Raw genomic sequence first — 12,668 nt, 5'->3', positions numbered from 1 at the left:
TCTGGAGTGCAGTGGCCAGGGGAGGAGCTGATACTTCAACACTTCAGGACGTTTCGGATGTCAGAGTACTGTGCGTTTCACAGTAGGGACGCTCAGTCAGTAAAGCCTACTCAAGTAATCCTAAATCTGACACTGGGGGACATGTCTGCTCCCAGGCATTCTGGATAAGGAACGTTCAATCATATGTTGTGAAGGTTGTCAAAACCACAAAGTCACAAAAACTGTGTAATAACAATCACCTACTATATTCTTCCTATACGAAATGGTGTGATGTATAAAATCTTGAGTTTCACCTTATGTGACCTTAAAGTTGATAGTTCTATTTTTCTTTGGTCTGAATTTTTGCTACCTCTTTGTTCCTTTATTATTAAGCTCTTATAAATATATAGCTGTGCTTTTTGGAATACAATCTAACTGCCTGTCTTTTAAAAGGGAGAATGCAGCCCACTCACACACATTAGCTTTCACTCCTTCTCTTTTTTTGGTAAAGATTTATTTATTTATTTGAGAGGCAGAGGTACAGATAGAGGGAGAGACAGAGAGAGAGGCCTTCAAGCCGCTGGTTCAGCTTTTACTCTTGTCTCATCTTTGTGAGATTTTACATGTTGTTTGCCAGATTGATTGAGTTGCTATAAAATCCACGTTTTCCATTTTACCTTCCTTTGATCTAATCTCAAAAGCAGACAAATTTCTTTACTATTATTTGAAAGCAAGGTACCAGTTACTTCCACAATAGAGGATATCAGAGTGGCGCTCTCTCGTGCACATTTCCCACAGACACACACGTCAGGCCACTTTCACTGCCTGCCCTCACACCACATCTCCGAGTTAAGCCCGTGAGATGCTTTTATCCCCCACTTCCTGTCCCCAAACTGGCAAACACCAATGGTTAGCTGGGATGGCTTAGATTTTATATACTGAGTTATTACTAAAATTACTCTCTGAGGGGGTCAGTGCTGTAGCATAGTAGGCTAAGCCTCCACTTGGGGTGCCAGCATCCCATATGGGTGCCAGTTCGAGTCCCAGCTGCTCCACTTCCGATCCAGCTCTCTGCTAATGATCCTGGGAAAGCAGTGGAAGACGGCCCAAGTACTTGGGCTCCTGCACCGGTATGGGAGACCCTGAAGAAGCTCCTGGCTTTGGATAGGCCCACCTCTGGCATTGCGGCCATTTGGGAAGTGAACCAGCGGATGGAAGATCTCTCTGTCTATAATTCTGCCTCTCAAATACATAAATCTTTAAAAAAAATTACTCTCTTGGATGTCCATCCTGTTAAAAGAGTATTATACATCCCAGTCCATGTTTCTCTATTTGACACTCATTGTATAAGAGGTAGACAGGTTACACACACACACATACCCCTCCGTGTATGGCAGAGAGAGAGAGAGTGAGCATGAAAGCAAGGAAGGGAGCCAGAGTAAGACTAGGCAGCGGGATACACAGCAGGGATCCTGCCCACTGTGCTGCTCCCTCTCCTCTCCAGTGTCCGTTCTAGCTCATTTCTTTTTTTTTTTTTTTTGGACAGGCAGAGTGGACAGTGAGAGAGAGAGAGAGAGAGACAGAGAGAAAGGTCTTCCTTTGCCATTGGTTCACCCTCCAATGGCTGCCTCGGCTGGCGCGCTGCGGCCGGCACACCGCGCTGATCTGAAGCCAGGAGCCAGGTGCTTCTCCTGGTCTCCCATGGGGCGCAGGGCCCAAGCACTTGGGCCATCCTCCACTGCACTCCCGGGCCACAGCAGAGAGCTGGCCTGGAAGAGGGGCAACCGGGACAGGATCCGGTGCCCCGACCGGGACTAGAACCCGGTGTGCCGGCACCACAAGGCGGAGGATTAGCCTAGTGAGCCGCCGCACCAGCCTCCAGCTCATTTCTTGTACAGTTAGGGTCCCCCTGTCAATTACTTCCCTCAGACACAGCTCTTAGGAACATAGATCCCTGAATTTTACGTACTTTCCCAAAACAAACAGCCATTTCTGTTTTGGTCCTGAAAGCTGAACAGTAGCTTGGCTGGGTACGTGAGTGACTGGGGTGCAGTCCGTACCCTGGAGTCTGACTGAGCAGGACGGCAGCACCGCTTCCACACAGGGCTTGTGTTTACTCCACATTCACAGTTTTCTTTGCTCTTCACTTCCGGCATTTCAGACCCTGCTCTGGGATTCACTTTCATTCCGGCCGAAGCATTCACACAAACACCTTCGGTGTTCGTATTTCTGAAAGTCTTTATTATGTCAGTCTCATTTTAAAAGGCACGAACGCTGGGTGTGAATTCTAGGCCAGCAGTTATCAGCACACTGGAAATGCGATTCTGCCGCTTTCGCGGCACTACGGAGGTGCTAGCTGTTGGTCTGTCATTCTTCTGAGTCATTTTTCTCTGGCTAATTCTAAGATCTTCTCTCTGGATTCCCCCCCCCCCCTTTCACTTTCACTGTGATGTGTCCTCTATTTTTAATGTACTCTACTTTGGATTTTTTGGAATTTCTGAACGTATGGTCAGTCTTTCATCAGTTCTGGAAAATTCTCAGTCATTCTTCAAATATCTAGTCTGCCCCGTTCTTCCTCTTCTTCTCCTGGGACTCCAGTTATTTACACAGTAAACCTTCAAGTTAACCCTCACAATTTTTAATCTCTCTAACTTACTTCCTGTCTTTGTATCTCTGAGCCACATGCTGGACAATTTCTTCTGACCTAATGTCTAAGTTTAAAAATGTTTAGTTACTATGTTTTTATTTATTCAAACTGAGTGTGCAGCTTCTGAGGCCGAAGATGAAGGTGTCTTCCTCTGGGAGGATCTGTATTTGCTTCTGCCAAGCACCCGGGAGCCCTACCCACCAAGAGCACCTTAAATCCACACTGGCTGTCTCGCTCACGGGACGTGAAGTAGCTGTCAATCTCAGGTGGTCTCCACTGCGTTCCCAAGGCCTCCTGTGCAACCAGCTGACCAAAGTCCTCACAGCTCTTGGGCTTAGGAGAAGCCAACAGACTGGAGAGACAGGGAGCCATGTCCAGGCTGCCTTATTTCTATTCCCAGAATTCTTGGATTGGGTTTAACAACTGCATGTATACATGCAAGCATTTTCATAAACACACCCTATGCTAGAATTTTCAATGTGTGTGTCACAGTGTGTGGGGGGGGTTATTATGTTTAGATGATTTTCAAAGTTACTTCTGAGACTAAGACAGTAAGAGTAATAGATTAGGTCAACAGGTTAGAAATCTAAATCAAACAGTACCACGTCCATGGACAACAATTTATTTTCTTCAAACGAATTCAGAACTTGAGCTGGGCTCCGAGACAGACTCACGCCTCAGCGAGCTCTCTGTAGTTAACACAGAAGCGGCACCTACCCTGGTGAAGCCAGCAGCAATGAAGGGCATCACAGACGGCTCCTCCTTATCCGTCCTTTAAGAGAGCACAGGGCAGGGTCAGACACAGCGACCAGCAGGGCTTCTCACCTCTCTCACTCTTCCCTAGCTCGCACAGTGCTGTCATCCAGTGAGCCGTATTACATCAATATCTAAGTTCAAGGTATAAAGTTGAAAACTGTTTTCTAACTTTGTATTTTAGCTTCTGGGCAGTACACACTGCAATACTTGAAATACAGAGCTTGCATTCACAGCTGGAATGTAAAAATGTCTGCATATCTTTTTAATATGTAAAACTTTAGTTTTAATCTAAATCAAATTCTTTCCTATTTTCCTTCTACTTCCAGTTTATCTAAAAAACAAAATAGGGGCTGGTGTTGTGGTGTAGCGGTTAAAGCCGCTGCCTAAGATACACACATCCCACATGGGCACCAGTTTGAGTCCTAGCTGCTCCACTTCCGATCCAGCTCCAAGCTAATGGCCTGGGAAAGCAGCAGAAGATGGTCCAAGTGCTTGACCCCTGCCACTCACATGGGAGACCTGGAAGAAGCTCCTGGATCCTGGCTTTGGGCTAGCCCAGCCCCCGCCATTGCAGCCATCTGGGGAGTGAACCAGAGAATGAAATATTCTCTCTCTTTCTCTCTCTCTCTGCATGTGTGTGTTTCTCCCTCTAACTCTGACTTTAAAATAAAAACAAATCCTTTTTTTAAAAGACTGATGTATTTATTTGTAAGTCAGTTACAAAGAGAGAGAGAAAAGGAGAGAGAGAGAGACTCTTTCATTCTCTGGTTCACTCCCAAAATGGCCACAACAGCCAGGGATGGGCCAGCCTGAAGCCAAGAGCCAGGAGCTTCTTCCAAGTCTGCCATGCGTATAGCAGGGGCCCAAGCACTTGGGCCATCTTCGGCTGCCTTCCCAGGTGCATTAGCAGGGAGCTGGATCGGAAGTGGAGCAGCCAGGACTCAAACTGGTGCCCAGACAGGATGCCAGCACCACAGGTGGTGGCTTTACCCACTATGCCACAATGCCAACCCCAAAATAAATGAATGTTAAAACAAACAAAATTTAACAAAATGAAACAAAACACTTTGCTCTCCTCTATTACTCAGGGAAAGCTGTGAAGGACCCAGAAGCACTCCTTTATCTGTGGACGTACGTATGCTTCTCATGTGAATACCTGCCCTCCTCCCTACCTGGAGTTCAGGATGAAATATGAGACTCCTCCTCCGTGTGGAGCTGGAAGGCTCTAAGCAGGCTCCCCTGGGAACCACACTTTGAGGAATGGAGTGCTCATAGCTTGCCTGCTTCTGAAGTGAATGGCAGTTGAAAACAAAGAAACCTTCACATCCGAAACCCTCCATGAAGTTAACTATAACAGCAACTTAAGATGGTATAAAAATGAAAGACACAAACTACCAAGAGGCATGACTGTCACACAGGCAGCTGTCACTCAGCCATCTGTTATGAGCAAGCGTTACATTGATGCCACAAGTTTCAACACCAAGAAAAGAAAAAGAGACTGTACCTGCGCACTACGCCAACGATGACTGTGTTTTCTGAGAGTTTGGATGATCTGATAGACCTGAACAAAATAAAAAGAAAAACAATTCCTAAAGAGCAAATCTGCGAGAGGCGAACAGGAGAGCAAAACATCCTCGCACACTTGGGAGTCACCTCCCTGGCTGCACGAGCGTCCTCCCTTTGGGGGCGGACCCCTACTTGTGGACTGTGGTAGCCGGATTGTCACAGCTCGCTGAGGGGTGCCCTCCTACTTGTCCTGGTCTTTGCTGCCCCTACTGTGCGCTTACATGCAAGGAGCTATTTGTCTCTCCCTGACACAGGGCAATGCGATCACCATGAGCTGATGGCTGTGAACCTTGGGGAGGAGGCAGAGCAAGGCCAGTCTCACTGTGCTCCAAGCAGCTTGAAGAATGAAGAATTCCCAGGTAAAAGGAAGGTGGCTGGCTGGCGCCACGGCTCATGGCTAATGCTCCGCCTGCGGTGCCGGCACCCCGGGTTCTAGTCCCGGTTGGGGTGCCAGTCCAGCTCTCTGCTGTGGCCCGGGAGGGCAGTAGAGGATGGCCCAGGTGCTTGGGTCCCTGCACCCGCATGGGAGACCGGGAGGAAGCACCCGGCTCCTGGCTTTGGATCGGTGTAGCACCGGCTGTGGCGGCCATTAGGGGCGTGAACCAACAGAAGGAAGACCTTTCTCTCTCTCTCACTGTCTAACTCTGCCTGTCAAAAAAAAATTATATATATATCTATATATATAAATAAAGAGAGAGAGGCGGCAAAACTAACAAGAAAAACCCCAAACTGGGACATGCCAGATACAGTTACCAGTCAGAAAGAAGAGCATCCACAGCTGGAGGTGGAGGTGAGAGGGAAAAGCAGCAGCCACTGCCCCCCCCCCCCAGGGCCCTGGCAGCAGGAGGCCCCCACAGCAACAGGGCGTCCAGTCCTCCGAGGGAGCAGCTTCCAAGGCCGCAGGGACTGGGGCCACAACAAAAGGCCCAGAGAGGGCGGAAACGAAAGGGCCACACAGGAGTGGGAGGAAGACGGTGCTCTGAGACTGGAGACAGGAAACAGCTCCAGGTTCCTCCTCCATGGAGGAAGAAACTAGGACGTCTGGAGAAAGACAAGTTCCTCACACAGCAGGGGGAGGAACTCAGCTGCGGGAGAGGAAGAAGCCTCAAGCCGCAGGGCACCTGGCACACAGCCTGGGCACCTCCCCACCCCTGGAGAGAGAGGCCGGGACGGGACAGGGACCAGCCGAGAGCCGCTTCTGGATCTGCCTGGGAAAGGGTCCCTGGCACAGCACACACTCTCAGGCAGGGGGCAGGAGACTGGGCTCACAGCTGGCCTTTCCGCGATGCCTAGGGACGAGGGATCTAGTCTTGTGTTTCTGCTTCTGCCACGTCACGGAAGCATGCGGCCAGCCACCTCGGGCCAGCCCTCAGCTTTCCAGAAGAAAAACAGATCTGAGTAGGGTGACGGCAAGCAGGCAACCACACAGACAGTCTCGGTCAACAGTGCGGGTGACCTGCCCCTGCCCACAGCTGTGGCCGTGAGAACGAGGGGCACTGGGCAGAGGACTAAGCGTTCACTTGGACACAGGCCCTTTAGAGGGCCACTAAAACCGTCCAAAGAGGCAGAGGTGCACTTCTGGTCGCCGTAGAATTCATGAACCTGGGGAGGAAACACACACTTGGAAATTGAGAAGGCCAGTTTCAAGAAAGGAAGAGAAAAGATGGGGCTTGAGCCTGTGGCCGGAGATTCTGAAAGCAGCTCAAGCCTGTCGGGACGCCCTCAAAACCACGTTCCCTGGTGTGGCACTAGGATCCAGCTTGGCCACACGTGACAGGAAACTCCAGAGAACAGAGACTGAAACCATCTCTCCCTGTCTCAAACACAAGAATGTGCAGAAGGAGGCACCCAGCCTTCTACCTGCTTTTCTCTATTATCTTCACAGGGTTTCTTCCTCACAGCGCAAGACAGAGGCTGAGCACCAGCCACAATGTCCCACTCCAGGCAGCAGGGAAAGGGCACACTTCCTTCCACGACAGTCGGTCCAGGAGATGTATATGGGAACTCCACGGGCCGGCTGAAGGAAAGCAAGGCCACGCAGTGGATTTTCTAGGCGGCCATCTGCCCAGCTGCACATCAGCAGCTGTGTCAGCAGTTAAAGATCAGAAACAGGTACTCGGGGCAACAACCTGTCTTCAGTCAAAGTGGGCAAGGACAAATGACCCAGGCGACAGGAGAGCCCACATGACGACAATGCGGAGCCTCCGCTGAGTTAAACCCTACAAGAGCACAACCCCACTACTGTCGTCTGCTAGGACAGGTTTCAGACGGAAAAGAGCGACATTAGGAAGGAAGTGCAGACCAGGGCGGGTCAAGAGGCTGAGAGCGGCTGGCAGGCTCGGCTCGGGCTTGCTTCTGCGCTGTCCAGAGGGAACTCTGTCTCCCTTCAAGAGGCTTCTTCTCAGTACAGCACCCTGCTTCTGTTGCACGGAGGACTCTGTCCTCACCTTTTCCAATACGCTAAGCATGTGGCTTCTAAAAGCTTCTTTGGTTTCTTATAAAAACAATTCTACTGTTCGTTCGGGCTATTCCTTCCCCTCCATTCTGCTGTGGTAGCTTTTCATAGGCCTCTGCATCCTGTTCTCTTACTACCCAGGCCAAGAGTTTGCTAACAGAGGAGCCAGAAGTTTCCTTAGCAGCCCTTTGCCAGACCCACCTCTTAGTCTGGGCTGCAGACCAAGTCAGCAGGCACAGTTCCAGCTCAGAGAGTGCGGCCAGCACACGCACGTGGGTCTGCTGCCCAGAGTGGGTCCCGGCCTGCCGGCTCTCAGACTAACCCTGAGACCCGACGCAGCTTACTGTTTTGGCAGTATGTAACTGTCAGATTCCTCAATGCCTCTTCCCTTTTTACAACATGGTAGACAAATCCATGGCTCTGTCCAACCCTCATCTTGATTCCTGAGTGGCTGTAGAGAGTAAAGAACGAGGGAGCAGTGGAATAGCTGAGACTGGAGCACAGGCTGCCTGGCTGGGACTTCCTAGGCCGTGTCTGGTCAGTGCACCTGCTGTGTCCCGTGGGAGTGAGGCAAAGCCTCTGTCTGCTGCTCAGCGTCACAGACACTGTAAGCGGGGATGGCACAGGAACGGGTCTCCTTATGACTCCTCACAGCACAACAGAGGAGGGGAAAGTCCTGTCCTGTTCACCCAGCTTTGACACAGGAGAATCTATCCTCGGAAGATTCTGTATGTCTTATTGTTGAGGTCTATTTTTGCCTCCTGCTATTTCCCTGGGTTTTCTGATAAGAAGTTGGAGGACACACAGAAATCTGGTACTGTACAAGGTGGCCTTTAGCAGCCTTGAAAGGGTGCTGACTTGCCCCGGCTCCTCCTGTCTCCTCTTGGCAGCCAAGTAAGCCTCCATCCTGCTCTTAACGCTCCCTTGCACAGAGTATGTCAGCACCTCACCCGCCCGAGGGGTAAGTCCAAAGTCTCTGGCTCAGCACACAAGACCTGCGTGACCCGGCTCATGAGTGCTGCTCCAGGCTCCCAGAGCCACGCTCCGCACCTGCGGGACCAGCAGCCGTGAACACCCAGCAGACACCCTGCCTGTTTCTACACAGGCTGCTCCTTCTACCAGGACCTTTCCCCCTTTCAAAGCTTCTGCTCACCCTTCACAACCCCACCCAAATATCTTCCCGAAGCCCTCGCTGGACCAGGCACCCATGGCTCTCTGTATAAACCTCCTCTGTGGGCACTCACCAGTCTCCCTGAAATCTCCCTCTTGTCTTTTGGAGTTGCCTATGTGCTAAGAATAAGAAGTGAAGCCTTGGGGCCGGCACTGTGGTGCAGCTGGTTAAAGCCATGGCCTGAAGCATTGGCATCCCATTTGGGCGCCGGTTCAAGTCCCAGCTGTTCCACTTCCAATCCAGCTCCCTGCATTCACACCCGGGAAAGGCAGTGGAAGATGGCCCAAGTGCTTGGCCCCTGTCACCCACGTGGGAGACCTGCAAGAAGCTCTGGATTCCTGGCATTGGCATGGCCCAGTCTCAGTAGTTGTGGCCATTTGAGGAGTAACCAGAGGATGGACGATCTCCCTCTCTCTCTCTCCCTCTCCCTCTCTTTCTCTCTGTAACTCTGCTTTTTTAAAAATTTTTATTTATTTATTTATTTACTTATTTATTTATTTAACAGGCAGAGTGGACAGTGAGAGAGACAGAGAGAAAGGTCTTCCTTTGCCGTTGGTTCACCCTCCAATGGCCGCCGTGGCCGGCACGCTGCAGCCGGCGCACCGTGCTGATCCGATGGCAGGAGCCAGGTGCTTCTCCTGGTCTCCCATGGGGTGCAGGGCCCAAGCACTTGGGCCATCCTCCACTGCACTCCTGGGCCACAGCAGAGAGCTAGACTGGAAGAGGAGCAACCGGGACAGAATCCGCCGCCCCGACCGGGACTAGAACCCAGGGTGCTGGCGCCGCAGGCAGAGGATTAGCCTAGTGAGCCGCGGTGCCGGCCTAACTCTGATTTTAAAATAAATAAATAAATCTGTAAAAAAAATTAATAAATCCCTGGTCTACAGTGCTGGCATCTCAATATGGGTGCTAGTTCATGTCCCAGCTGCTCTTCTTCTGATCCAGCTCTCTGCTTATGGCCTGGGAAAGCAGTAGAAGATGACCCAAGTGTTTGGGCCTCTGCACCCATGTGGGAGACCTGAAAGAACCTCCTGGCTTCTGGCTTCAGATCAGCCGAGCTCCAGCCATTGCAGCCATTTGGGGAGTGAACCAGCATTTGGAAGACCTTTCTCTCTGTCTTTCCCTCTCTCTGTCTGTGACTCTGCCTCTCAAATAAATAAATAAAATCTTTTTTTAAAAAAAATCCCTTTTCTTAGTTTTGTGTGCTACCCAGAACTTTTGCATATTGAAAATTCACAAATATTATAATTAAGGCACACTCAACTAACCTTAGAAGACAATCTTCAAAACTTTTTATAATTTTTTTTTTTTTAGATTTTATTTATTTATTTGAAGAGGAGAGGCAGAGAGAGAGAGAGAGAGAAAGGTCTTCCATCCGATGGTTCACTCCCCAGATGGCCACAATGGCCAGAGCTGTGCCGATCCAAAGCCAGGAGCCAGGAGCTTCTTCCCGGTCTCCCACGTGGGTGCAGGGGCCCAAGGACTTGGGCCATCTTCTACTGCTTTCCCGGGCAATAGCAGAGAGCTGGACAGGAAGTGGAGCAGCCGGGTCTCAAACCCATATGGGATGCCAGCACTTCAGGCCAGGGTGTTCACCCACCGCGCCACAGCACCGGCCAACTTTTTATAATTTTGAAAACAATCTGGAAAATTCTAATAATTCTTGGTGTAGTAATATACAGGTAATAGTCGTAGTAAACTACATACCAAGTTTCATCTTAACTCTTACTGATTCTCATTCATACTCTCTTACTGTTTGGAGCTACACTAAGCAAAGCAAAGCAAGACAAAACACGAGAGATACAGATTGGTCCTAGAAATCATGAGACTCTAATGTCTTGCTTATTTACATGCAAGCAAGGCAACTTAAAAGAGAGACGGAATTGAACTTAACCCCTTCCCAGGCTGTGTTTACTGCTACAAATGCCAGCAGGACCCTGTGGCCGTGTCTCAGGCTCACCTGCACAGTGCCTCTGCATCCAGCTGCCGCGGGTTCCTGTGGTCAATGATGATGATGTCATGATGCTTGTCCAGGAAACAGGCCAGCACAGCCTGGGCCTCCTTGGTGACCGTACATTTAAACCCTGCTTTTTCACACGCCCTGCAGAATCCATTACACTGGTTATCTTCTTTGGTAAACACTAAAAGTACCTGAATTAAAAGAGCACGGACATTTTTTTTTCTTTTAAAAAAGATGTCAGAATTTCCATTTCTTAATAAGCTGTAGAAAACTCAAGGCGAGGATGCAGATGTGAACATGGCAGCCTGTGCATAGAAATCCTTCTCCTATACATGATTTGGGGACGTTGTCTCTCGGCTCCCCCAAGTTAGTGCTATTTCCTAACTGCTCTTAGTCTGGAAGTTCAAGTGCTTGGATCATATACTTACTTGTTCTGCTAATAAATCCATTGGTAGAACTCAACAAAGGCTTGATAAAGCATTTTATCTTGAAACTAAATCAATTAAAACACAGAAATATTCATTTTAGTGAGCAGAAACTTAATTACGTTAGCCTCAGGTGGCAAATGCAAATATTTCAGGGACACTATGGAACATTTTACCTTTAAAAAATGTATTTAAATGTTTTGACTCAAGAGTTTATGCAATTCCTTCATGTTAAATTTTTAAAGAATCACTTGAATTGTAAGAGGGGAGATTGAGAGCAGACCAAAACGTTAATTTCAACACCTTCCAGTTAAGTGACACGGGAACAACAGCATGTGGAGGAGGCAGTGTCTGTGCCTCTGCCCCACGCCTGGCAAGCATCAGGCAAGGCCTGGATCAGCTGCTTCTTCCCCAGCACCGCAACCCGGGCTCAGGAACGCCACTGCCCATCACGTCAGAGCCTGGCTGACGGGGCCACGGTGGTCTGCTGGAGATGGGGCAGCCTGTGTGAGACAGAGACCAGGGAGGCCCTCCTCCCCAAGCTTTGTTTTCTCTGACCCCATCTGCACAAACACCACGGAAGCTGAGACCCAACAGCACACATTTCTGTTTTTTTAAAAGGAACAGTGATTATGCATTTGTATGAAGGAAACTTTTCCCCTAATTACTTGGATGCATTGCAACTGGTATTTTTCTGTCCCCTATTTTGGATCAGACAGAAGATATTTTCTCCCTGATGGAGCTGATTCAGCGATGTAAAATATCTTATCTTTTATACTGGAAAATTTAAAACCCACGGAAAACTTGTGAAGGCCACCTTGACTTCGGTTTCTCTCTCTATATATACACACATGTACTTGCGTGCAAACAACAACATGGTGAACCAATCTAATGTAGGTTGCAGACACATCTTTACCTCTAAGGGCCTCAATGTATATCACCAAGAGAAAGACAGTCTCTCGGGCGTTTGGCACAGAGGTTAAGGCCCCTCTAAGATGCCCACGGGCCATTATGGGGTGCCTGAGTTAACAGTCCTGGCCCCCTTCCCAGCTGCAGCTTCCTGTTAACGTGCACTGAGAGGCAGCAGGTGATGGCTCGAGTAATTGGGTCTCGCCATCTACATGAGAGACTCAGTTTGAGTTTCTACTTGGGGCTTTGGCTGGTCCATCCCTGGCTGTTGGGGGCATCTGTGGCATGAACCAGCAGGTGGTAAGTCTAGGTCTGTCTCTTTCTACCTTTTGAATAAAATTTAAAAATGAATAAATGAACATTCTTTTAATATAACTCTAATTTTGCTATTAAATTTAGCAAATTTAACATTAGCCCAGTATTATTATCTGAAAAATAGACTGTATCTTTAACAGGCAACTTTGGACCCCACCCACTCCTTTGAAAGAAAATCAACAGGTGGTAATGAGAATGTGACTCGTTATTACCTGAAGTTGATCTTGATGAAATCTCATGGGACCAAACTGCACGTCAGCTACTGCTACCTGTGAGAAAGAGATTTGCTTTACAAAATAATCTCACACACACACACACACACACACACACACACAGGCTTTATTTCTCTCTCTAATCAGTCCCACAGGTAAAAGTAAAATTTACAAAGCAAACAGACAAAAAAAAAAAAAAGAGAGAGAGAGAGAGAGGAGGTGCCCAAGGGTGCCTTATTATCTTCAAGAGAAGTCAGAGCAGGAAAGGAGGAA

General features: G+C 49.0%; 1 protein-coding gene across 8 annotated transcripts in view; it reads right to left on the bottom strand.

Moving 5' to 3' along the window:
* Positions 1-12,668, bottom strand: part of PDE8A (phosphodiesterase 8A) — a 169,949-nt gene that overhangs the window by 57,017 nt on the left and 100,264 nt on the right. For 5 of the 8 annotated variants that reach the window (XM_089310761.1, XM_002721497.6, XM_070054563.2 and 2 more), the window contains 4 exons: positions 12,396-12,452; positions 10,535-10,725; positions 4,887-4,943; positions 3,344-3,398 (listed from right to left, as the gene is read on the bottom strand). In XM_089310761.1, the coding sequence (XP_089166887.1) occupies positions 3,344-3,398; positions 4,887-4,943; positions 10,535-10,725; positions 12,396-12,422 (330 nt within the window). In that variant the 5' untranslated portion in view covers positions 12,423-12,452. Of the gene's footprint in view, positions 1-3,343; positions 3,399-4,886; positions 4,944-10,534; positions 10,726-10,962; positions 11,028-12,395; positions 12,453-12,668 lie in introns of those variants that run through there. The other 3 variants (XM_089310763.1, XM_089310764.1, XM_089310765.1) reach the window with 2 other exon arrangements.

Source organism: Oryctolagus cuniculus, chromosome 12, assembly GCF_051225735.1.
Source record: "Oryctolagus cuniculus isolate XC-2025 breed Fujian yellow rabbit chromosome 12, ASM5122573v1, whole genome shotgun sequence".
Taxonomy (NCBI): Eukaryota; Metazoa; Chordata; class Mammalia; order Lagomorpha; family Leporidae; genus Oryctolagus; species Oryctolagus cuniculus.
Note: the sequence above shows the minus strand (reverse complement) of the source record. Positions and strands in the feature narration are given on the sequence as shown.